The sequence below is a fragment of the Malurus melanocephalus genome, unplaced genomic scaffold, assembly GCF_030028575.1.
Source record: "Malurus melanocephalus ecotype Western Australia unplaced genomic scaffold, MMel_1.1 scaffold_621, whole genome shotgun sequence".
Lineage (NCBI taxonomy): Eukaryota > Metazoa > Chordata > Aves > Passeriformes > Maluridae > Malurus > Malurus melanocephalus.
In genome coordinates, this window is record NW_026623853.1 from 334,112 (window position 1) to 360,387 (window position 26,276).

The window sequence follows — 26,276 nt, forward strand, 5'->3', positions numbered from 1 at the left end:
TATAACTGTATTTTATTTTTAATATTAAATATTTTTAAATTACAAGCAGTTTCTTGAATCACACTATGCATGATAATCAATATACAGTAGAAATTACAATTTAAAAATGTACACAATTTAAAGACATTTTGACCTGAAATTTCATTAACTATGATATATTGCCATAAACCTCATACCTGTATTAAATTACAATAGGAAAACCTCATACCTATGATTTTGTTACATAGTTTCTCATTTACAAATAGAATTAAACATTATATATACACACACATCAGTACCATTTATCATTTAAGTTACACCTACATCTGTGCAAGTTCAAACAATTTCATAAACAAAACTAACTGTAAGTCATATTCAAGTTTCTGAAAAACAGGCTGCTGGTATTACAAATACTTATTTTCAATAAGTTTATATGATGTTTAACTCTCCTCTAGATTTCTTCCCCTTTTGTACCAAAACCATTAACATACAAGGATATTTGCGTATGACTTAAAGCTGAAGTAATTTTGTACACTCCATTCTTATTTAAGGCTATTTCTTATAAGGCTAATGTACTTGGATTCCACCTTTCCCCAACTCCAACACAAATAGCCAARTCACTGACAATGCTGACATTTTAGGATAGTGCTTAATCACAAAAAAAAAATTCTTTCTACCAACCAGCCTCCTCATGAAAGATTGAGTATTACATAAAATTCTGCTAAAAATACTGATAAAAAGAATGAGGCTTAAATGGCTTTCATTAGTGCATCAACAAGGATATGAAACAAATGTTAAATCCGCTCATTTCTATGCAAATGGCAATTTCCATTAATGCAGTTACACACGATGTATCTGCAGCTGGGGGATTTGGGAGAGTACAGGTGTCCCCACTGAAAATGGACACTCTTGTCACTCTCTTGGCTTCTCACTACAGATCCTAATGTTTAAATAAGCTTCTTTAGGTGGGAAAAATCACATCTTTGAAATGCCTTTAGTAGCCAAATTGAGACAATGCCTTCATTCTTCAAACAATCCAGGTATTCTACTAGAGAAGGAATTAAGCTGTAACCAGTCCTCATAATAAACCATTGAAAATAGATACATGTACTTCTAAAACAGAGACCAGGCTTAAGTAGCTAGTGCAAGAAATTACAGAGAGTGTAATGAATGATTTGGAACAAATCCCCTCATTATAATGTAACATGTTGGAATTACTGGTTCATCTTCATTGTGCCACTTGATTRCCAGGCAGATATTGAAGTATTGCTAGTAGTTGATCAGATTTTAAAGTAWCATTTTTTACCTCAAAAGACTGTTTATATTATTGCAATCCATCTTACTGGATTACTGAAATTAAAACTCATGTTTAAGTGATGTTAAGTTAACTTTAAATATTTCTTTCTCTTCATTGTACAGCTAAAAAGGACATTACCTTGCTTAATATCATACACATCTAGTTTTGGAAAAAATGCTCCTTTGGCAATTCATWAGCAATGAGTCCATATGGACAAAGGAGTAAACTTTCACTTCYCGTGTAAGATTTTCTTTAAACCCAAGTAAAGAATAAAAATCTTAGATTTCCATCAAGCAAATTCTTGATGTGCAAGATAAACATCTGATTTTCCAGACTTACAAGAAACAAAATGCACAACCAAATGACAGCATTCTGGAGTAKAAGCTTTTATTTAACCCAGGATTATTTTTGAAATCAAATGATTCAAAATTAAGGCTGAACTCCCGGTCTGACAGGTTTTTCACTACGCACGGCAGACAAGCCCTCATGTTCTTTGCAGACCATTATGGAGTCTCATTCTTACTATGGTGAGAATTAAAGACAGCAGATGAGACACCCTAAATCTAGCTGTATCAAGGAGTTGAATGTTGGAATTATGGAATTTCTAAGCCATAATTTGTGCACAAAGTCTATTACCAACATTTTAAAATATCTTCAGTAGTGCACAGCTTCCTTAAACCCTCTACAGTATATACTGTAAGCCTGTATTAAGAACTACTTGACTTTGCCTTCTAAATAATGTTTTGGGAAAGGTCCATAGGAAAATTCAGTTCCTCTYTTCATACCAAAGAGCTGTTCTAACTCTGAACCTGAGTGCCTCATCAGAAAAAGGTATCTCAACAATTCATTGGCAACTTCAAACAACATGRTAACTAAACCATTCCCTTTTAATCAGTACGGAAGCCATTCTGSTTTAAGGGCTAAATGATGTTGGAAAAAAAGCAGTTAACATATTCCTGTCATTTTTAAAACATACTTACAAATCAAAATTAACACAGAGGTATACAAAAAGAAAAAAAAAAAATCACACATCTGAAAATATCTAGTCCTCCCATCTCCATATGATGGAAATTCTCTGGTGACTGGATCTGGACACAGAGCACTTGGACCACCATTATCTCAAGCCCTGCCAAAACAGCCACTAAAATACAAAGTACTTCACATTTCAGTACATTTGTATTTCYGTGCAGGTAAACAAACACAAAGCCAGGTAAACTGTTCCTATCAGTGTTTCCTACAGATCTGCAACTGCGTAAGGCATTCCAAGAAGTCAGGGATTTGTTTCTCWACTGAACTCACTTTGAAGTAATAATTAAGGATATCTTTTTCAGAGCAGTTTAAAGGATTAAACCAGCTAAATGTAAGGTAGAGCAGAAAGGTTAAACCCTCACACTGTCTTCCCTTCCCTACAGGCTTCAGAGCAAACCCATTGTACTGCATCCTTTGKTCAGGATTGCATTTCAAGAAGTGCCATGGAACTCTGCAGACATCTTAAAATAGATCTGGCCCTATAAAGGGTGCAAAACTGGGCATTAACCATTAATCAAAATCTTAATTGATTAATCTTAACATCACCGAGAGGTAGATTTACCACAGGCCTCTGAACGGAGCCCTGATCTGCAGTCAGCAGAAGAGTGAGCTTCAAAATTCACAAAATGTACAACTGAAGGGCCGAGTGTACCCAAATCCAGTCTATTGAAATCAGTCTTTTTATAAGATTCATCAATTCCAGAGTTTTATACAGCCAATTTTCCCTCCTCTTCCTCCAAGGCAGAAATTGTAGTAAAAACTGGAAGGCCCTTAATTGTGATATAGTCAGATGCTATTACAGTTTAAGCAGTCAGTAGGATCATATGTAGGAATTAAGAGACATTATCTCTTTCATCTAAAAATTCCAGAGTATATCATATATTCTTTTCCAGTTTCCTATAAAACATGAACACTAACAACCATTCTATAACCATTATCATTTAGAAATGGTACTGAAGATAAGATTTCAGCAAGTCTAACATAATACTCAGAAGTTATGTACGTTTTACAAGTACCGTGCATAGCAAAGGCTACAAAAAGGACAAATTAAACTGGATAACTGGGCCAATTCAACTTGTCTCACTTTCCTTGAAAGATTGAAGATTTTGATTCTGTACATCATCAGGAAATAAAGGAAGAATAATCCATAGTGCAATTGTAATAAGCAAAGTAATATGTAGTGATATCTTTTTGAATAAATATGGCTCACTACTGATCAACTATCATTCATACAGTTCCATCAACACAGCCACCTGTTGCACAGGACAGTTATACACAATTCTACAACAGGTGTATGTTCAAATAGATAATGAACTACATGGAAAAATATAAAAAGAATATTATACAATCTCATACATAAACCAGACTGTAGTGTAATTGCTTTACTTGTTTAAGTTATCTGAAAAATATTTCAAGTACTTGAAAACAGCGGCAGAATYGTCTTTCAATGAAAAGCAAAATTGCACTGATTTAAAAATACATTACAAAGTTAAATACACATTCAAATTAATGTCCTGATTCAACATTGCTTTCAGTGTTTACTTTCGTTTCTCAGTACTTCTTGATTACCTGTGTTACTCCAGGAGGATCCAGAGTTTAGATAAAGAAGTTTCAAACTCAAAATCTGTGTATTTTATGTCTGGAGTCCGGGCAAGTTCAAATTGATTTAATCTTTTTCTCCATCTTCACTGCTTCCTATWAGAGGAAAAGTCATAAGATACAGTGAGATTCTTCTGCACAACCCTCAATTCTTTGTAAGATTTCCTAGAACTTGGCATTCTGCACTTTTGCACTTCCAAGTTTTGGTTAATTTTTCCCTATGCTTTCAACTACTGTAAACATTTGGTTCATTTATTCCTAGACATCTGCTTCAATCACACAGTTCAATGTCACTTCTTAGGGCACATAAGGCAATGTAGGATCTCCAAAATATTCTCTCTTATCTGTAAGTTACTAAGCAGCAACCATTATCTAATCAAGAAGCACAATACAAGAACAATACAACTCTCCAGAACACTGATTACTCACTTACAGACACTGACCATTAGCAAGGCTCTGCAATCAGTAATRTTTACTTTTAATAGTGCAATGTGTTATCAAGATTCATAATATGCCAAACTCATTCAAGTCTGCTTATTTTTGCTTCTCTTAACCCTCAAAAATGTATCAAAGGTTAAAAAAGCTTTTTGTTACTGACAAGAAGGCTTGTTAATAAATACTGCTAGTACTCAATATGAACAGATTGTTCAGCTCTCCTAACAATCCTACTCACAGCTCTAGAAAACATGCTGCAATTCTTGAGACTGTGTCAAGAATGCACTGTCTGAAAAGCAATRTGAAAAGAAACTAAACTGTAAAATAAACTTACACAATAATAAACATTATATTCCTGGCTTCCTCACCATGGGCAATGAAAACACAATTATACTTAAGACAGTGCAACAACCAGAATTATGAACTGCCAGAGTGTGGCAGGTGGAACAGCAGTGCTCCAGGATTGCAGAGGTTTCATTTACACAAACAGTTTGTGCCATAAATGTTTCATAGGTTGATCAACCTCAAGTTTGTACCAACTTAGATGCAAATAATCTAAATCTCCATTGAAAGCTATGTTTTAACTGAAACACAAGAACAGACATACATTTTTAACACTACCAAAGTTTATWTCTACATTTGATATTTTAAATAGARCAAGACTTGTTGTATCTGTTACTTTTATCTTTAYATAAAGGTTTTAATTTGTAGCTTTAAAATCAATGATTATAAATAAATCACTTACCTCCTTGCTCTATATCTGAATCTGTAAGATGTGTAAGAGAAAAGCTTGCCATGTTTGCAGGAGAGATGGAGAATCTGGAATAAGGGGATGAGTGTGACCAGTTCTGCTCAAGAGTCCGGGAAGGTGGAGGTGGAGAGAAGTACTTGGATGGCTGAAGGGGTGGTGTAGAACCAATGAGACTGTTAGCTGCCTTGGAGATAAAGGATGGCTCTGGAGAAGAGAAGTCATCATCCCACTCAAAACCCCCACCTTGGGAGAAAAAAAAAAGAAAAAGAAAAAATTACAGTAATGTCATGTAAGGTCAGGCCCAGTTGTACACGAAGAAGACTGGAGGACTGCATTGACCCCTAAATGTCACCCACAAAGATTTGTCACCCCCACTTTGGTTACCCTGGATACTCTCAGGACACCTCAATCAATACATAACAATCAGGATCACAGCCCAGCTTTGCTCCTGAGGAACAAGGGACTGTGAGCCCAGGTGCAGTGAGTGCTTAGGATGCCAAATGGAAGCCAAGATGGCACAGTCCATTTACAGATCAYGTACAGTTTAATGACTTCTCATAAAAGTCTGCATAAAACCCTCTCAGCCCTGCTGTGTGTATGAATAAATACATTCATGTACCTTCTTCATCTGTTGAGCTTTCTGAATTTGCAAATCTGTTCAAGTAACCAAGACTGGAAGATGGAACAGGAGAGCTGCCAGCACCTTCCCCGTTCATGTCTATGCCACTGCTTCCCAGCTCCTTCGTTGGTGTTTCCTAAGGCAAACAAAGGCCCTTCTTTAACTCTTTCTACACACAAAATAGATGCCAGCACCCACAAATCCACTCCCCATCCCACCATCAAGTCTAATGTGGAATTAAAAGATCTGCAAACTGTTACAACTACACAACAAAACTGAGTTCTAGATTAAGGACATGCACGTACCTCTACTTCTAAAGAAAGCTGTATCAAATCTATGCTAATATGCACACAGGAAATTACTATTTAAATATTATTTATGATATAAAATGGTTTCAWATTTCTAGAATCAAAGCTAAGATATCTTCCAGTTGAAAATAGTTCCTTTATCTTAACATGGGTAGGAGTTTTTTCCTCTTTAATAAAGCCTTATCCCATCTCCCAACATTTTTTTTTAATCCCTTTATCAAGTTCAGGGTAAAGAGACAGACTTTGTTCAGCCGGTATTGGAAGCAGCCAACATTTTATCAGTTATTGTAATAAYAACTAAAGAGTTCAACAGCTAAGAGCAGTTTAAACACAGCTAAGTTTTTTCCTTCCCCTCTAACAAAAAGATCACTATTCYACAAGCTGCCTAAACACAAATAAATCACCTATGTTTTCTATTCCAAAACACAGTTAACTCTAATATTTCTGTGCGTCATCATAAGCAACACTTCCAAAGCTTGACAATGTGACCGTTCTTTTAAACTCACTGGACAAGTTTAGTTGCCTTAATGTTAAAATACAATCCCCTCTGTATCCAGTTACAGAAGTTAAAAATTGATAAAGCTGATAGGGAAACAAAGTAACCTTGAATTTTATAAGTCAATCAGTGTTTCACTGAACATGAATCCCACTGGATTAATAAAAATTAGCATTACCATCTAAATACTGTTCTCATCTTTGATTATGATGCCTTAGGTAAATTTATCTTATTGCTAACTAACACAAGATTCAGAATTAGATTTCAGTTTGAGTTTTTTGGTTAATTGTTGGCTTTTTTCACTTTCTTCCTTTTATAAAGGTATCTTAAAGTCTTCAAACCCATTAAACAGATAAGCTGCTTCTATAAACTTACAACAACATTCTGTCAAAATAAAWGAATTAAATCCTGTCCACAGCAATKCCATCTCAGATATTCAAATTAAACACAGCTTACAAACAGCAGAAAAACCATCACTAAAACCACGTTCCATTCAGCATGTGCCATCAAGGGTCCAACARCAATGCAGATTCAGGATTTGGCAACCAAACCAAAACCCTCCTTCACCTCAAAATTAGTGCTGTTATTCYACCAGCAGCACAGAACTGCACATGCCCGAGTAAAAAGTTTCTTCTTTATATATAAATATTATTCTTTCACATATACTTATTTTTGTATAGCATTAATATATAGAGAGAAAATAACCCACATCACAAATAGGCTTTAACCCTGCCWAAAGAAGAAGATACTCTTGTAACAAGGTCTTCCCAAATATAACCCCCTGTTTCAAGAAAAACAAAGAGCAAACCAACAAAAACTTTACTTAGTAATGAAAAAAAAGGGTACCTGATCAAACAAATAGACTGTCACATCATCAAAGAATGTCACAGCCTTTTTCTCATCTTTCCAAAGTTCATGTTGCCTTTCATTAAGAGGTTTTGGAAGTTTCAACAAGCTCCTCAAATTTTTTCCATCATCTTTTTCAGTAATTATCTCAGGTACTTGATGAACAGTTTCATCTTCACTGTCAGAACTCAGACTATGCATATGAAAAGTCCTCATGTCATCCTCAGAATCACTGTTTTCATCTTCCTCATCTGCATCATCACCATCTTCTAAATCGAGCATTCCAGACACGCTGAGTTTGCCGAGGTATTTTCCCTCAATATCTGGCTCTTTCAGTTTTTGTCCTTCCATGTGATAGAAGGATTTCTCACTGTCACTCAGGTCTAAAGGACCATGCATGTTGTGCACAGACTTTAAGTCTCTGTGTGAATGAAGYTCTGAGGTGTTAGTGCCAACACAAGAGACACTTTTATGGGAAGTCTCAGACAGTTTGATTTCATCCCTTAGGTTACCTTCCATCACTATTTCCAGGGAAGTCAGAGCTGCCTCAGCCCACTCATCAGGACACCCCTGCATCCTCCCATCCATCTCTTGGATCTCTAAATTGTGGTTTAGTTCTAGTTTTGCATTTTGATCATCATCATCCTGGAAATTCCTGCCATCACACGTTTGCTGTCTCTCCTCAAAACCATTAACCTCCTCAGGGTGATTCTCTCCTCTGGGGGAGGAAACACARACAGTCTCTCTGGACAGATTCACAGACTCTTCTGGCTTTTTATCTGGCTCAGAATCATTGTCAGAGAAATAGGCAGAGTCTCTATASGAGTTTTGATTTCCACTCAGAAAAACCACTGGGGTTATTTCAAAATTGCTGTTCACTGCATCCAAACAGGCTGCTGCTTCTGACACAATGATGACTGGATTGGAAGGCAATGCACTGACACTGTTCTCAYTCACAACACACAGAGCAGTGTCCACACTGGGAGCATCCTCAACAGGGACATGGGAAGTCCATTCTGGAGATTCCAGGTTCTCTGTTTCATAGCCACTGTCAGCAGGTTTATCTGGTGGCAACAGTTTCTGAGGGCTTTGAGCCTGTAAAGATTCTAAAACCTCATTTACATCTAAAGAATCCAAAGAATCAGGTGTCTCTAAGGCTTGTTCTACAGTCTGKAGAGGAGAAGGGCTGTCTTCCAAAAGACTATCCTGACTTGTACAATCTGAAGCAGCAACAGAAATTAAGGTCACCTCTTCTGGAACATCCTTGCAGTTCTCAAAATGATTCGATGTTTCTYGTATTTCCTCCAATAAACATTCTYTTTTTTTTAATATGGGAGAACTCTCTTGCAAGTTTCTTTTCCCATCTTCCTGATCACTACAGTTTTCTCCATTAAAAGTTATTTCATCAGACTTGAAAAGCATTCCCTGTTTCATCTGTGCATCACACTCATCTGTTTCAACAGCAACACTGAAATAGGGACTATTTCCAACATTATTATTTTTGGCATTATAAGATAGCTCTTCTTGACAGAGAACATCGGTGTTACAAGAACTTACTTCATTCACTTCTACATTTAGAAGTTTCCCCTCATCCTTCAAAACAGGAAGATTTGGATGTTTATCACATGACTTWTGTTCTGTGGGGGGACTAGAGGATGCCTGCATCTCTACAGGAGTCTGAGATGGAGAACTGGGATCTTTGTTCAYTGTCACCGGGTTAAAATTTTCATCTTTCACTGTTTTAAGACTTTCATGTATTAAAGAAAAGACCTGTGCATTCTCAGCCAGCACAGGCTCAGGCTCTACAGAGTTTCTTAGTGAGGTTTCTAAGATACGTTTTAGAACACCTTCTGAGTTTGGCCCAAAATCACTGCTGGTTTTGTTAGGCAATAACCCGGTTAATAAGTTTTTCTCTTGAAGAAATAAGAAGTTATCAGAAAGTTCTTCTAATGTTACCGGCTCAGATTGGTTAGAGATATTTTCACACATGGAAGCTGTTTCATTTTCAGAAGCATGACTAGAATGCTCYTTCTGAGAACAGCCCACTGCCTTTCTAGCATCTGTGTTTGAATTCAAAACAGCTGGCTTAAAGTCTTTAGGAGAATCATTTGTTTCAGCAAACCCAATTATTTTTCTGTTTGCCAGTTCTTCTGATCTGTCAATGTCATTAAATATACTCTGGAAAGGACTTTCTGGGCTACTAGTAGCAGGCAAAATTTCCTCTTTAGGATCTGTATTGTAGTGGAAGAAGTCCCCATCGGTACTAGACTCTTCAACATCAAGATCCCTGAGAACCGTGAAATGAGAACTTTTTTCTTGTCCAGCATCRTGATGATCAACTTCTGTTGTTAATACAACTGATTGGTTATCAAAATTCATGCTGCAGCCACTTCCTTTTTCCTCTAGCTGGATATAGTAATCATTTCCAACAGAAAGTTTGTGTGCATCAAACACAGGTAACACCCCAGGGACAGCAAGTGATGCCTCTTGACCACTTCCATCCTGTGCTCCTGCTCCTTGCTCTGAAAGGGAYCTCTCAAAAACCTCCACGGGATAGAAAATACTTGTGTAGGTCATGGCTTCATCAGGATTCACGTGACCACACTCATCAAAGTGATCGTGTTTAGCTGCCTCCCAGATGTACTCAAAGCTCAGCCCATGGCTCGTTTCAGTCACAGTCAGAACCTCCTCCAGCTCATGGCCAAGTCTRTCTCCTGTGAAGTGATCCAAGATTGGGAATGCAGAATTATTTGCTTCTCTRTTGGAGGTGTTTGGTTTCAGAGCATTCCACTGCTGCTCAAAATCAATCTCGGAGTCCCTTTGGCTTTGCATGCGGAGGTAAGTTAAAAGYCTGTGCACTTCTTCTGCCGTCGGTCTCTTTTCGGGAGGCAGCCAACAGAACTGCAGAACTTCATACCTGTACAAACAAAAMCAGCTTTCAGTGGGTTTCACACAGAAATGGAATTTATAGAGTTCAGATACCTAACAAGCCTCAGAGTACCARTATCACTGGCAGGAACATCCATTTATAGCAAGGTCTCTCAATCACTGTAGCTAGAGTATATTTGCTGTGAGCATGTCTCCACATAGCAATTGCAATGTATTTAAGAGAACTTTGAGAAACTTCTTCACCAGCTTTAAGAATAAAAAGAAACATTTCAAGTTTACCATCTATCAGAGTATGGCTGCTCCAGACGTGGCTTGAAGGGTTTAACCTGCTTCTCCTTGATGACGTGGGTGAGGACTTCCCTGTCTGAGAAATCCGAGTAAGGCCGAGCACCATTCTCAAACAGCTCCCACAGCGTCACACCCAGGGCCCTGCAAAGGACACCAAACCATGGGCATTCTCACAACTATTCCAAAGCTGCTTTTCTAACAAAGTAAAGATCTGCAAAGCATAACTGGCAAGAAGAAATAAATACCACTTCCCATTGTCTCTAGAATAACTTTAGAATTTGTTCACTCATTTATCTGACAAAATGCTAGAACACTGATGAACCTTAAGCTGCTGGCTGCTTGYAGTCCAGATGAACAGTAAGAGCTGAGGAAGCCTCCTTGGAGGATGGAAGCAAATTAATATTTATATAATTTCTACCTCACTTGCTTTCTCCAACCCTGGTTTTAAAATACCAAAGTCTAGTTTATCATTTATTATCCTTAGAAATATAAATGCAGGAATTAACTACAGTGTTTTCAGAAATGTCAGCCTAATCCACAATTTCCATTATCYAAATTTCTTGGGGCTTGAGAACTGAAGTGGAACTTGGCAATTTCGAAAACTTTCATCTTCAAGATTTTCACCAGCCATTGTCTATCAGCTCCTTGGCAGCAGAAACCAACAGTTAATTGCTGCCCTCAAATGCTGCAGCATGAATGCAGCATTTTCATTAAAATGCCACTGTTCTACAATTGAACTTACTCAGGCTCTAGCAGGATCAACTTTTTATGTCACTCACGGCTACTTATTCTTGGAAAAATCATTCACCATTTCTTTCCTGGATAAACATCTGAAGGTATGTTTATTAGTATAAACACCTATTATTCTGCTAAACATTTCTGCTTGCTCCAACTTTGAACAGATTKCTAAGCATCTTTCCAAAGCACAATACAGTTTCAAGTTTACTGAGATTAACCTACTGTACATCTGATGCATCAGGCCAATATTATTTACTCCTTTATGGAACATTTGAAAATATTTTCACAAATATCTCATTGAAATTATTTTAAAACCTTCTACATACCATATGTTACTGTATTTGTTTTGCTCTGCTGATAACAGTCTGTCTTGAAARCTTGTTACTAACTCAGGTGCAGTCCATCGTAGAGGAACAAATTTCTTCTCATCTGTCTCAATATARTCTTCCTAAATTATTGATTAAAATGAAAAAAGAAAAACAAAACCAAAAACAGAAGAAGGCTGAATATACATCAAATCAACTTCCAGACACTGACAGTCTTTTCCTTAACGTGTTTCTATGCAATGCCTAGCAAAGAATTAGAATTCAAAAAAATAATCCCATTTTCTCCAAGTAGCAGAGAATAATGCTATRGAGGAAAGTACTTCACTGGCCACTGCATAGCAGAAACTTGAATGCCAGTTACTGGGTTTTTTGGTACTTAAAAAAAGTTTCTTTAATGTCTTTAATTTTTCACTTTCTTGATATACTTAAGTATTTTGAATATTTTCTTTAAGAAATTTGAACTTTTCTTTCGAATGTTTCCTTAAAACATATGAGTTTGTTCATATTTCAAGACTACTACAAATAATATCAGAAGGGGGTAGATTTTCCAGAAGTATAAACTCTACTCATCTCTAGAAAGATCAWCTATTCTACTTTATGAACTTGCTGCAGTTATTTCCCAGTTATACTCTGAAAGCTCATTATTCAAATAAAAGACAATCAGTTKATAATTTTCAAGTATGSTTGYTRTRACYTTGGGCCCCAAATCCTTTAAAGAAKTGGTCCACRACTAAATTAACTCACCTTGTACCTACTGAATCCTATACCGTAATCTCCTACTTTGACATTTAAATCAGATGTAAGGAAGCAATTCCGTAAGGCCAAGTCACTGAAAACACAAACAAATCAACAGTGAGACAAAGCAGAGCTCTTCAGTGCAAATCAAGACAAATGGGTCAACAGAAGTKACAATTCTTACAGCAGTCTGATCACAGTTTGAAGTACAAAAACCCCAGACTATTATGCTGTCCTGTATAAAAATGTTCAAGCTGCAGTCATTTCTCCAGAGCACAGACTCTTAAGCACTCAAACTTCACTCAGAATTTACATGCAGTTATTTCATGCTCCTCATAATCCTCTGGTGGAGATTATGTGGGCTGTTCCCAGGCTGCAGTGATGTCACCCCTCTTCACACCTATCATTGCAAGGCTTGCATTTTAATTGTCATAAGCAAAATCTACCAGCACTTCAGATTAGGTTCAAATGTTAATTCACAATATGATACTGAGCAACCAGTAATATCTTACATCTACAGCTCCTTMAGTAACAAACTCACATTACAYATSAACCMAAACTACAGTCTTTGRAAAAGACCATCAGRRAAAGTCATGTATTTCATAGCAGTCMTTTAATAAACAAATCACAAAGCTCTTGAACAGACACAGAATTTGCTTCCAGTTTCCACCACAGAACCAGACCACAAATACTCACGAACCAGCAGTGCTGCTGTAATAACACCAAGACACAGTTTTAGAAAACCCATCATGCAAACTCAGAAATTTATGCAAGTTTAATGAAGCTGGAACTGGGGCTGCGACAGCAAAGAGCTCAGCAGACTAATTGCTCAAACATTTCACTTCTCACTTTCACAGAGGGGGACCAGACAATTAAGTGCCCTGGAAGAACTCTACCTTTGCTTCTCTGTGGCTTAAAAAAAGTCTCTGAAGTACAAATGGTCTGAAAGCCACAGTTTGCCTGCTACAAAGAAAAATGCTGATGTTTTCCTTTCCAGAGTCATTGAACTACACAGGTCACAAACACATCTTTAACCTTCAAGTATGTCCCAGAGCTGGCCAAATTGTTGTATACTATTTAAATAAATATCCTGGAAAAGAAAAATTGTTGGCTGCTTGAATTTACCACTAACAACAAAATCACTGATGCTGGAGCTTTACCACTTACTCTGACAGCATCAGGATAGTGTTGCTAGAAGTAAACATTATAACAAGAATCTTGTAGATGCACAGAACAATTATTTACCAAGCTTAGCTGTATTTCAGTGAAAATGTCCTGTTAAATTTAATACCTACAGAGCCATGCTGCTGCAAGACAARAAACTGATCCCTCAATGAGACAATTGGTATTACCTTCAAGTCATCTGAAATTGTTAAATGGGTGAAAAGCTCTGTTCAGCAGCACCAGCTGAGTCCAGGCTTAGGGTTTTTCAGGGTTTTGCTGCTGTTTTACACCTGCACCTTCTAAGACTTAGGTTCGAGAGTTCATTTCTCCCTCAACACAAGGCAACTAGTTTAATGAATAAATTTTCCCAGCGTTTTGCAACTACTGCTACTCTTTCAGTATTGACTACATTAACTTCAATTAAAAATAGCTATATTAATTAAAAATAAATCTAGCATTTCCCCCAATGAGAACAAAATTCTTCTCCTAGTATGATTACTTGGAAATCTGTCTGCTCTAGTGAAGATGAAAAGGCTACAAGAACAATTCAGTGAGAGAATATCCATTTTAGTCAGATTTTCCCTCTTAACTCAGCTTCTTCATTACTGCATTAGCAAGGCTTTCTTTTCCATTTTTAGTTACAAACAGGCTACCAAAGAGAAGTCCTAAATTGCTATAACCTAATAAAAAAATTCACAGCAGTAAGATCCATCCTAACTGAATTTTAACATCTCTCTCTCCACAATAAACAAAACAAATTTGACTTGGCCAAGAATTAAACAAACATCAGGGCAGGCTTGGCAGCAGGTTGTGTTCTCTAAGAGCAGGTGATCAGCTTTCAGGCAGGTGGGGCTGCAACACCACACCACTGCAGCTCAATTAGCACCYTCATTAGCATCAGACCTTCATGCCTCGGGGTATGTCACAGTTAGAAATGTGTGGAAACACAATCTTCAGTAGCTCTGGATTTGAATGAAAATCCCCAGTGAATTGCAGAGTGCCTGGGGTTCCCTGGGAGCCTGGGAGGGATATTTCAACAGGGACCTTACCTGTGCACAAAGTTGTGTTTGTGCATCACAGCCAGGCCAGCAGCGATCTCACACGCCATCCTCTGSAGCAGCATCAGCTGAGGCTCTGCTTTCATGTGCTCCTGCTCATTGCAGATGTAAGTTTTCAGGTCACCCTGCAAAARAAGGTGAAGATATTTATTAGCCTTATATGTTGGTTGAATCTGAAAAAATTATTTTTAATAAATATCCAAGAGACCACATTACTTATTTACCACAGTTGTGCTTAATAAAATAAATCTCCTCAAGTTTCCAGTCTACATAGAGGATCTTACAGAGGCCACYCAAGGCATACTGAATTGTCCTTAAGGGTTTTTAATCTAATCATTTAGTAATTAATATCCTAGATCAGGCTGTCACATCAAACCTGTCATGCACTAATAACTTCCATTAAAAAAAGAGTTTGATAAGCCTCTGCCTTGAAATGAGACATTTTCAAGTACTCCCAATCAGCAAAGCTGTCTGGAATTGGTAAGGGAATGGAAGGGAGAKACAAGAGAAGAGGGTTTCAGACATTGCCAGCTCACCAGAGCTTTCAGTATAAAAGACATGGTAATACACCCAATTCCAGTCAGAGAATTCTGATGATGGCAGCACTTTACTGAACCCAAGCAATGCTGAGCAATAGACACGTAATTAATGAGCCCATCAAAGCACTCCATMAATTACTAAAAAAAGAACAGCTTTGAAACAGAGGGAAATAATTGAATGCTGTCCAAACATTCAGGAAAAGGAAGACTTGCACTAAGAGAATCCAAGCAAGGGAAAAGAACAAGTTTCTGACGGCACTGCTGTTCCTTTTCTCACAGTTTTTTTAACCCAGCAGTCCTGTATCTTTGATATTTAAAATATAGACTGTCTCTAAGTTTAGCAAATTATTTCAAAGACACTGTAAAGCATATATCACAGCTTGTTTCACCAGCACAGCATTCTGGGCTCTATATCCACTGTCTTCCCAAACTTTGGGCCAGGAAGTTTTTGCTGGAGCAAATTCCAAACAACCAGGAAAGGACCAGAGTTTGTAACACAAACAGTTTGTAACACACAGCAGAACCCTGAACTCCCAGCTCAGCTGACTGTAGGTGGCAGCAAGAGCCTGAACAAAGCCAAACTCTCCAATATTGCCATTCATTAAAACAGCAACTGCTTGCTTAGGGCTTGTCCCAGGTGGATTAAGTTCCAAGGATGCCTGAAATGCACCCAGGAATTACTTTTTAATTTTTAAATGCATTGGTAACAGCAGTGCTGTGTGACATCCCTTATTTAGTAAATTATTCATGTAGGCATATATTTTTGTAGGAAAAACARCTTTTACTAAATCCAGCACCTTGAAACAGACTGATTCTATGTTCCCATTCTAATTAAGGCTACAATCAAGGTTAAAAATATAAACCAGGTATTTTTGGTATTGCTTTAAAAGGACGTTGCTTGTACCAAACTGGGGTGAACCAATGGTCACAATCCAGTGCTGAACTGCCCTTCAGAAGAATTGGACAAGCTGAGGGATATTTCAACAGGGACYTTACAAAACTCCAGAAAGACAAATGCAAACTCTTGCACCTGGGAAGGCAAAATCCCTTGCAACAGCACAAAAAGAGCAGTGGTCAAAAGGGATCTGGGAATCCTGGTGGACTGGAGACCTCCTTGATATCCTGAATTACCCTATGATGCTTCCCTGCCTAAAAGCAGAGTGTAGCAACACAGCAATATTATCCCTGCCCTRTTTTGTGAGCCACAAAATGGCCCTTTATTGACAGACTTTTTAACATAAATATCAAAGGTTATATATATCTGAATAAATGCAGTTCTGCAAAATTCACTGCAGAGATATCTAAATATAAAAAGCTCAATAATCATGCTTGAGAAAGGCTCTACTTTCTCTCCAACCTCCTCTGCCACTTTGCCTTTTTCTCCCCTCCTGGGACTCCATGAAGAACTAAATTTTGCCTTTCCTCCCATCCTTCTCAGTTCAGCCACCTTTGTAAGTAAGTTTTAATACGCTTTTTCTCTGTAATAGCCAGAAGCACACTTACAGTCAGTATTCTTTGGCAGCTTTTTGTTTGTGYAAATTCCCTATTGGATTCATCTGAACACCCAAACAATTGACCAACATCACTTTTTAACCAGAAGGCACTGCTGATGATGATGGTTTTAAAAGTGTGAAGTGGTTACCAAATTACATCTACTGAACATTTTCAACCAAGTTGTCATAAACTGACAAATCCCCTTCATGTTTAAACCACACACCAGTGATAAATCTGCTATTTGGCTCATATTGACCATGATCATTAAATAGATTCAATGAACTCTTTGATGATGAAGTTTTCCTTGCAAAAATTCTTTTTTGATGACGACATGTTTTCAAGTGGCAGTAATTAAAAAAAGAACCAAACACTGCAAGCAGGTACCCTTCCCTAACAGCAACATCCCTAAAGTAAGCCACAGAGCATTCCAGGCAAATACTGCATCCTGCTGATCTCATCTGCCCAGGGAATTGAAAAACTTGAAGAATTTCTGTAAGAATTTGATAGGCAAATCAGCYGCACAAGATACATGCAACTTCCACATTTGAATAACTTTCCTTTTACTCATAAATTATGTCAATCCATTAGAGGATTTGCTGTGCTGACAAAATGCTGGCCACACAGGGCTCAGTAATATATTAAAGTTAATAAGACAGCAACCACTATTTTTAACCTGGCATCATTCTGCAATGTTTAACAGTGAACAGTTAACTATTCATAGCAGACTGCACCAACCTACTATGCAATTAATAGGGGAAAGRGGGTGTGAAACCCTTCTGGGCTTTTTATATTTACTATTTTCTAAAYAATTTTAATACAGGCAAAGCATAGAATTCAGAAGCTTAAATTAATTATGACCTCTCTTGCTTCTTTCCCAGCTCTGCAAAGCAAGTGATACAGAGCAACTTGGATTATATTACAAAACAGACCAAATATTAGCCAGAAGAGCTCTTGCACATGCAACCAGCAATCTTTTGTAACAGAAATGGATCAGGAATTTCTGTGGCCAAGAAAACAAGTCAGCCAGSCTGCCTGACATTCAGCATTGCTGCCCTGACAGCTCTGGTTTCTCTGCACTACAGTTTCCACTCTCTCTGCTCAGGACCTTTCAATGCCAAGGAGCCTGGGAACTGATAATCCAACAGGGCAGCCTGAGCAGCCAAGACAAGGTCAAGTGGCCCTAAAAAGGCTACAAATCCAAGWGAGAGAAGTAGCAAAATGGGGACATGCTGTGATGGGCTATGAGTATGAAGGAGTGTGAATAAAACAACCACTGTACCCTGCAGATCTGCTGGTCAGCAGAACAGCCACATTTTTTGTTACTTAATATCCCAAATTTGCAAAACAAGGTCAACACTGCCAAGAGAGCCTCAAAAGAACTGTCAGCTGAAGACATTAAAACTTCCTATCCAACACAGCCAACATATTTGCCACTCTTTTCCCAAACCATTGAATTCTAAACCACACAAATACAATGGATTAAAACAAGTTTACTTTGCTGGACTTACACAGACACCACCATAACATAGGGGGAAGAGCTTTAGCTCAGCATTAAACCACTGGTAGCAGAACAGGACCGTGTTTCTCATCTTTCCCATTTGAACTAATAATCACCACAGACTCTGTAGTCTTCAGTCAACCACTCCAGTTGCACCTACCCTTCAGTTTTCACTGCTGAAGAATCACTCCTGTCTGTTTTGAAAGCACCTCCATGCACCCCAATTTCAGGAAAAAAAGTACAAAAGGCTTTTGAGATCAGTCACTATGAGTCTAAAGAATCCAACTAACTGCCACTGCAACCACAGTGATAAAAACCTTCCTGACACTCCCCTAAAAACATTTTAGCCACACTTTCTATTCCAAATGGTGCCATCATGCTTTCTTCACATTGCTTCTTTCCTGTCTTTTCTCTGTCCTTACTCCAACATTTCCACCTCCCTCTCCAGGCCCTGGAGCACAAGAAGAATCAGTGATGTACAGGGAGCCACTGAACACTGTCCTGGCTGCCCAGTCCATGTGTATTTATGAGCACAGTAAAAAAAATACAATCATGTCTAGGAGACACTCAGCTCTACCAAGGAAGAAATCTTACTGTGAGCCAGACTTTCATATTAAAGTTATGTTTAACTGACTATAATATATATTTTTCTAAAACCAAGTTTTAGTTAACTTGGAATAGAAAAATGAGCACAGACATTTATTTTCCATTCCACAGAAATTGGAACCTAACTACACTCAAATTTGTAAAACTACCACTTTAACTGTCAAGCTTACTGCCCCCAGTTAAAGTGAAAATCTATTTTATCCCCTTAAGTAAAATCCTTTCCAGATTACTCTGCAGGATCATGACAACTTCTGGCATAAATAATCAGGCATCAAACAAGGATATTATTTTTTTTCCTGAACACCTAAAGTAGGGCAATCTTTAAAAGCTACTCCATCTTCAAATTTAAAGTTGGATTAAATCACATAACTATTTGAAAAGATGGCAGCAATTAAATCTGATGTGGATGTATATCTGATAGACTCTATAAATGCAATTCTCTTTGCAGGGTCCTTTTAAAGAAACTCCAATATGAATAGCAGGTTTAAAAACCAGTAAGAAGYATTCTATTTCTGCATTGAAGAACTATACAAATCTTATCTATTAACCTTAGGCACAGAGTTTTTAATTGTTAGCAAACCCAGAACATTTCACTTTGATCAGTCACTTAAAAAGTTCAGGCATTCCTTCCATCTGGAAAAGAAGGATTTTATCAGCACTTCTGCCTCATTAATTTGCCACAGCTAATACATTTGAGCAGAAGAGCAGCAAGGAAAAATACAGTTATTTAAGGTCACAGATTGATTGATATTTCTCAAAAAACTCAAGTTCATGCTAACTAATTTAAATTGCCTTAAGCAATGAGAAGCAGATTTTTGCACCTGAGTTTAAAGGAAAATTCTGCAGTAGTGAAACTGGTAAAAAGGATCCTGTTACAATGTATAAATGCAAACTATCTTCTTTCCAAAAGACTTTGTAACATCCATGCACTTCTGACTTCACTTCTATCTTGCCATTTTCCAAGGAAYTCTGCTTTAGATGACATCTACACACCAAACTTTAACAGCAGCTACTGAGCCAATGTTTACACAGACACCTGGACTGTGGGGTTTGTTTGGTTTCAGTAATTGTTATGCTACAATAAAACAATTCAGCTCTTTCCAGAGTGGATCCAAATGTTTGTCTCTGCTGACTCTGCACACTGAGCACAGTTCAAAGGTTCTCTCTGTGCCTCCCCCTTCTCCCAACACTCCAGTACATTCCAAGGAATGCAGAAAGGCTTTGTGCTCTCCCTCCCCTTCAGTGACCACTGCACTGTGTTCCTGGCTTTTCTCTGGTGCCAGGAGGAACAAGGCAGGTGCTTGTGGGGTAGAAAGGGCATGGGAAGGGAAATAAAAGGATGAGAATGCAGAGACAAGAATAATACAGTAAGAAAAAGGATTAGGAAGAGAATGAGCAGAGAAACTGAAAATTCTAGCTATTAGAATTCATATGACTGATATCAGAAGCGAGCCCACCATTGCATTTTAGCTCAAAGCTGCACAGCATGGGTAAAATTTGGGCACTGTGGATGTGAGGAGGAGGCAGGAGGCAAAAAAAATCTTCAATTTTCCTCAATTAACATTTTGACATAAATGGTAATAAAAGCACATTAAGACTGTGGACAGCAAATATCATTTCTGATGTGAAGTTAGTGTCTGTGATAGTGGACTGCAATAAAAAGCTCCCTTCTATGACATCCTCTGCCCTCCAAGCTCCCTGCTGAAGGCAGACTGAAAGAGATTCAAAGAACAGGTATTTGCCTCTTCAGAACATTCCACAAGAACTTAGAACATGAATGATGAATTGGAAAGAGTACAAACAAAAAATTGTAATTGCAGCGTCTCTAAACAAGCAAAAAAAAAAAAAGTCTTCTGAAATTCTGGTTATACGCAAAACTTTCCAGAATGAAAAAGGGCAGTAAATATAACACACACAATTTACACCAGTGAAAAAACAACAGCAGCCTTCTGTATAAGTGCACTTACCAAGTCACAGAACTCAAAAACTAGGAGATAAGGAATGGCTTCCACACACTGCCCAATACACTGGAGAACATTTGGATGCTGAAGAATGCTGGAGTGAAAAAATACAGTTAAAGCCAGCAAGATCACAGTAGAATGCAACACACTGAAATCCCTACCACAAATTTCAACACATAACATTGGCAGGGGGTGGCAGGAACAGAAGGTGCAAGTACCAAAGGCACAGATTCCATTTGTACCTTTGTATCTCCTTTGTAGTGCTGAAGTGTATCACTGACAGCAGCCAAAACTCCGAGGATCTCAAACCCACAAAAGTCAGGATTTACCACATGAGAGTCACACCCATCCTCCCACCACCCCTCATTCCAAAAATAAAATCATGCAACTGATTCATGAACCACACCAAGGTACAGAGCTGGCTAAAAGATAAACCTTTTTTTAACCAGGTTTGTTCCCAGCCAGATCAGTTACTTTTCCTAAATTGCTTCAAACCCACTTTTGCAAATGCAGCAGAAGGCATGAAATTTCTTCTGACAACTGTCAGCAACCCAAACCTAAATGCAAATATAGCCAGGATGYTAAAAAGCACCAAGAAGAGAAAACTCTTCAGTGACCAATCTTTTACAGCACATCCAGGCAAGATAAAGCACACTATAAATGATGTGAACACAACTTGTGCTCACTTTGGGTAGAGCATATTTCACATTTTAAAGACAAACATTACAGTTATATGGGAGGRCAAGTAGAGACAATAACACTGAATAAAAGCAATGTCCATCATTCAGCTGCAGGAGAATGAAGCTGTGAAACATTACTTACTAATATGGCTCTCCATTTCTTAAAAACTGTTCTTGCTCCTTGGGACCTGCACTTGCCTTTAACTCCTTCACTATTACCCGAGCTACACTAGTGCCTGTGTAGATCTCTCCAAGGAGAACCTGAAAAAGAGATTGTGTCTTCATTAGAGGGGAAAAAACATTTGAAGTCTTCCTGCAAAGAAAAGCAAGAGCTAAAGATACGATGTAGGAAAGAATTTCTGGCTTTTTTTACAAACACAAACAGAGCTTTGATTATTAAATATCCATACTTAAATCCTGACAACTGATTTACACATCAGCTTTCAGAAAACATGTTTTCTAGTGAAGACCACTTATTTACTTAATTTTTTTCCTAAGAAGAATAGGTATAAACAGGAGTGTATTAAATCCATGGAAGTGAAATGTCTGACTAGTCCCTAGGAAGAATCTACAGGCAAATTTTAAAAAGCATTCATTAGTGCTGTGATTACAGCTAAAGAGTGCATGCAAGGAAATATCTAATTTCAATTTCCATTTTTCTTATGCTATTGCTCTTTTTTTTTTCAGTACTATTTTGAAGTAAATATGGAGACCCAGTCAGCTGGGAATAAGCTGCAACCTGTGCAATCTGAAGAGATAACTCCTCACCTTTCCAAACCAGCCATTTCCAATTTCCTGGATGTAGTTTAGACTCTGACGTGCAACTTGAGACTTTGATCCATCTGTCAGACAATGAAACAAATGGAACACGGATCAAACCACTCAGATGGCCAAAGTTATCAACTGCTGAGGAAACAAGGCAAGCTTCCACAAGGTTTATTCCCATTTAGGTGCACACATATTATAGGATGCTTAAATTTCCTTTACCAAAACTGTATTTTAAAGAACACATTCCAAAAACCCTTCCACACAGGGAGATGAAGCCCAATGCTCTGCCTCACCAAGCTGACTTTTCCAGCAGCAATAGTGCAGAGTGACATTAAGAAAGTGATGCAGCTGAACAGTGGTGCTGCTGTCAAGTAAGGGATTCACTGTTGTTTCCATTTAAGGGTGGTGGTTAAAATCCACTGACAACTTAGCCATGAAGAAAACCACTAAAGAGCAGAAGTCACAAATGTCCCAGGGTACTTCAAACCCTTTAGGTATGTAATGCCACACAGAGATAGAGATATAATGACAGCAATCTAGAGAAGAGATTTTAAGGCAGTTTTGCTCTCTTAAGCTCTCTTACCCTGCCACAGGTTAACATCTTAGAAGTAAAGTATTTCACATTTTATCCTATACCCTACAAAATATATTGGCTCAGCTTATGAACATTTGTAACAAGTTATTTGTTACAATAAAGTCAAACACAATCAGCCACACTCCATTTTTGACACAGAAAATGCCTACTTTTGTTTTTTCATTGAAAACCAGCATTTTACCTGTACGAGATGGAAACTGGGAGGGAGTTGGTAAAGCAATATTGGGAACTGAAAGGGTGAACACTTCTGCTGGAGACTGAACAGATGGAGTATCTTCTGCTGGAGGTGTAAAATCTATTTCATCATCAAAGTTATCTTCAAATTCCTAAACAAGAGATAAACAGGTAAACAAGCTGATCCTGCTCTTTCAATAAGCACTAACACATTTCTTTCAGTTTGAATAAGCAATGCTAAGGAAGAATAGCTTTTTTCCAAGAATAGTGACAGACAGTGTTCTAGTCCTTATTTTCCATTAATTGCTGACTTAAGRGATGAAAGCATTGCATTTAATAATSAAGGGGGGTTTGTTTAGTTGGGTTTTTGTGGCTTTGGTGGTTTGGGTTTTGTTGGTGTTGGTGGTTTTTTGACTCTGTTTTGTTTTGACTTTAAATGCTAGCCCTGGCTTTGAATGAATTACTGTGAACTGCTGAGGCCAAATATTCCCCATGTAGAAATGAAAGTAAAACTCAATTTTACAATACTAATAACTGATATTCCAAAAGTAATTATTCTCTGATTATAATTTCTCAACAGTTTTGCTACAGTGGATCTGCACTTTCAGTATTCTTGTTTGACAGGAGTGTCTTAAACCCTGCCAGAAGACTAAGAAAAACAAAAGAGAAACAACAGAAAGGTTCTTTACACCAAAACTGTCTTAAGGGTGTAACTTTTACTACTGATCCTGATAGCTAATTATTATTTTGAAAAGGTATTAAAGATCCTTACTGCAGCAGGGACCAATTAGTTAAAATAAATGGCTGCATCAAAACTTCAGTCTGTGGGAACATGGCTGTTCCAGAAGAAAGGACATACAGTGACACTGCAGAGTATTAGCACAAGAAATGAAGTATTGTGGATATCAGGATGCAGCTGACAATATCACCTGTACACACATTAATAACTCTAAATCTTACCTTGAAATCTATCTCAGGATCTTTACAGCAGGACACACAGTTTGCAAGCAGAATCACCAGGACTACCAGGGTGCACAGAGACAGAATCACAAAAGACGAGGGAACTTCAGCTGTAGCTTCTTCTCCTAGAAATAAACACATATACAGTATTATATAAATATTTTCAGCACTCCAAGAAGCTTCTCCAAAACATATTATCCATCTGCATTTATTTAAAAATGGGAGTCTGAAGATTTAAACCTGTGGATGTGATCAAAACTAAGAGGAAACTGAACAGAAAGGACAAACTGGTAAAACACACCTGCTCCACCACCCACGAGCACCATTCTGCACTTATTTTATTCAGCTAAGAGGCCTCAGCCAAGATGATTTATTGAAGCTTATGATGAACAGTGATAGTACCAAACATTGGGATTCCTTTTAAGCTGATAAATTTATATAGATACCAAACACAGAGTAGAAATCTGGTCTTTTGGGAGACATTTCCTCTGAGTTGAAACACCTTACCTACAGGAACAGGAGCTAGAAAAAATCCTAATTTAAAGTGCACAAAAATTCAAAATATATCACTACAGGACAGTACTCTGTCTTTCAATAATGCATTTGTGAATCTCCTAAACACACAAGTTGCTATCACAAGTGCCACACCCAATTTCTACTTCTTGCAATTCACTGTGTGATTTGTCTCCATTTCAAGAATTTTAGATTTCTTGCCATTTTGCAAACACTTCCAAATAATTTTCCAGAATTTTRTATAAAAACATGGTACAACACATTTCCTGAGATTGTCAGGTTATTACTCACACAGGATCAAAAACCTCAAATGGCATTTTAGAAAAATCTTAAGTTATTGCCAGGGGCATTAAACCTATTTTCATCCCTGTTTTTGTCTTCAGTAGAGAACAAAGACATGTGGTTCCCTAGGAGACCAGAGCACACATCTTGAGGAGTTGTTTTTGCTGTTGCTGTTTCTTTCCAAACAGGTACTGCCACAGGGATCAGAAGAGTAGTTGGACCATAGCTGATTAAAATATGTTTAGATATGACATCACTGTTGGAGTTTAACAATGTCAGGTGACCTGGACTGATTTTACAGGAGCATTTCAGTATCAATGGGAACGTCTGGCAACAGAACACAGTGTAAATGAAACCTTGAAAACAAGACAAGCAGAGGCTGATCACCAGTTAAGGGACACACTAACTTCTCCATATATTGCTTAAACCTTAAAAAAACTATAAAAATTAAGAGATTTACAGAAAAAGCTACAGCTTTTCATCATGTTTCACAAAACACTTACAGAATATTTACTTATTTTAATTACATGTAAAGACTAAATTGACATAATCAAAATCTTGCTTTMAAGTGTGTCAGCATACTTCCAGGTCACATTTTCTGCACAAATAGGAATATTATCAATACAACAAATAAAAGTTAGCAAAAATGGAAGGTTTTCCAACAAGTGATTCTGTTYCTAGYTTCCACAGCAGCTTTGGCATTCCAAMCTCATTAGGGACTGGGAATACTCCACTGCAGAYACTGAGCATTGTCCAAACACAGAGCAACAATGATGTGAGGCCACTCACCAGCTTTTAGTCAGAATTCTGAAGAGAACAAAGTATCTCTGAAGAGGGCTCTCAATAGAACAATTTATATTAATTTAAATCAAGGCTTCTATGTAACACAATGGATATTTTCTCACTCTAAACATCAACAAGAAAAAAGAGGAAAGTAACAACTGACATGTATTTACTTCCTCCAGATGTTCAGTAGGCTGACTAAAATTACTGAGACTGAAAATTATCTGAACTGCAAATGTAAGTATTTTGTGAAGTCATTAATTAGCTAAATTACTGTAACAAGTACACCCAGGTAATACAGTTGTAGATAAAATTTACAAAATCCCTTTCAACTCCTAATTGAAAACAAATAATAAAAGGTAGATTTACTACCAAAAAGTAAATATTAATGTTATCAGGTATAACAAATGAAAAGTATTTCAGACGTTTTTCCAAAACCATCCCACCTGATTTCCAAACAACTTCCTCACCTTCACCACCAACTTGACTGAAATGAGAAGGCAAATCACCTCAGCCTATGGAGTGAACAGAGGCAGATTCTCCTAACAAACACCCAATATTCATTATTCAGCTAATCATTAATGGTCTGTTAAGATGGAAGTCATCTCAACTTCCAAAAGCACAAGGCCATTTTCACATAGAAAGTTATAAAAGATGTTTTAATATGAGAAAAATGCCAATTATCATAGGCAAGTTTCGGCAACAGCTACAGAATAGCATTTCAGATGACTCACACAAGTAAGAGCTACTTACTAAGAATTACAGAATCCAGCTCTGGATAAACTTTGAAGCTTCTTACATAGTAATTAATAAGTCATATTTTTTATTTGCAGGTTTTTGGTTTTTTTTTAAAATTAGGTATTAAA

At 37.5% G+C, this 26,276-nt stretch overlaps 1 protein-coding gene across 1 annotated transcript; it reads right to left on the bottom strand.

The window, feature by feature from the left end:
• LMTK2 (lemur tyrosine kinase 2) lies at positions 1–23,988 on the bottom strand. Its single transcript, XM_057383292.1, has 13 exons — positions 23,833–23,988; positions 22,880–23,024; positions 22,104–22,177; positions 21,478–21,596; positions 20,662–20,749; positions 14,549–14,682; positions 12,345–12,429; positions 11,601–11,722; positions 10,528–10,677; positions 7,360–10,276; positions 5,710–5,845; positions 5,085–5,333; positions 1–4,000 (listed from the first exon to the last, which is right to left on the bottom strand). Exons 1-13 carry the CDS (start codon positions 23,971–23,973, stop codon positions 3,972–3,974), a joined length of 4,389 nt encoding a protein of 1,462 aa, XP_057239275.1. The 5' UTR covers positions 23,974–23,988; the 3' UTR covers positions 1–3,971.
• Positions 23,989–26,276: the final 2,288 nt, after the last annotated feature.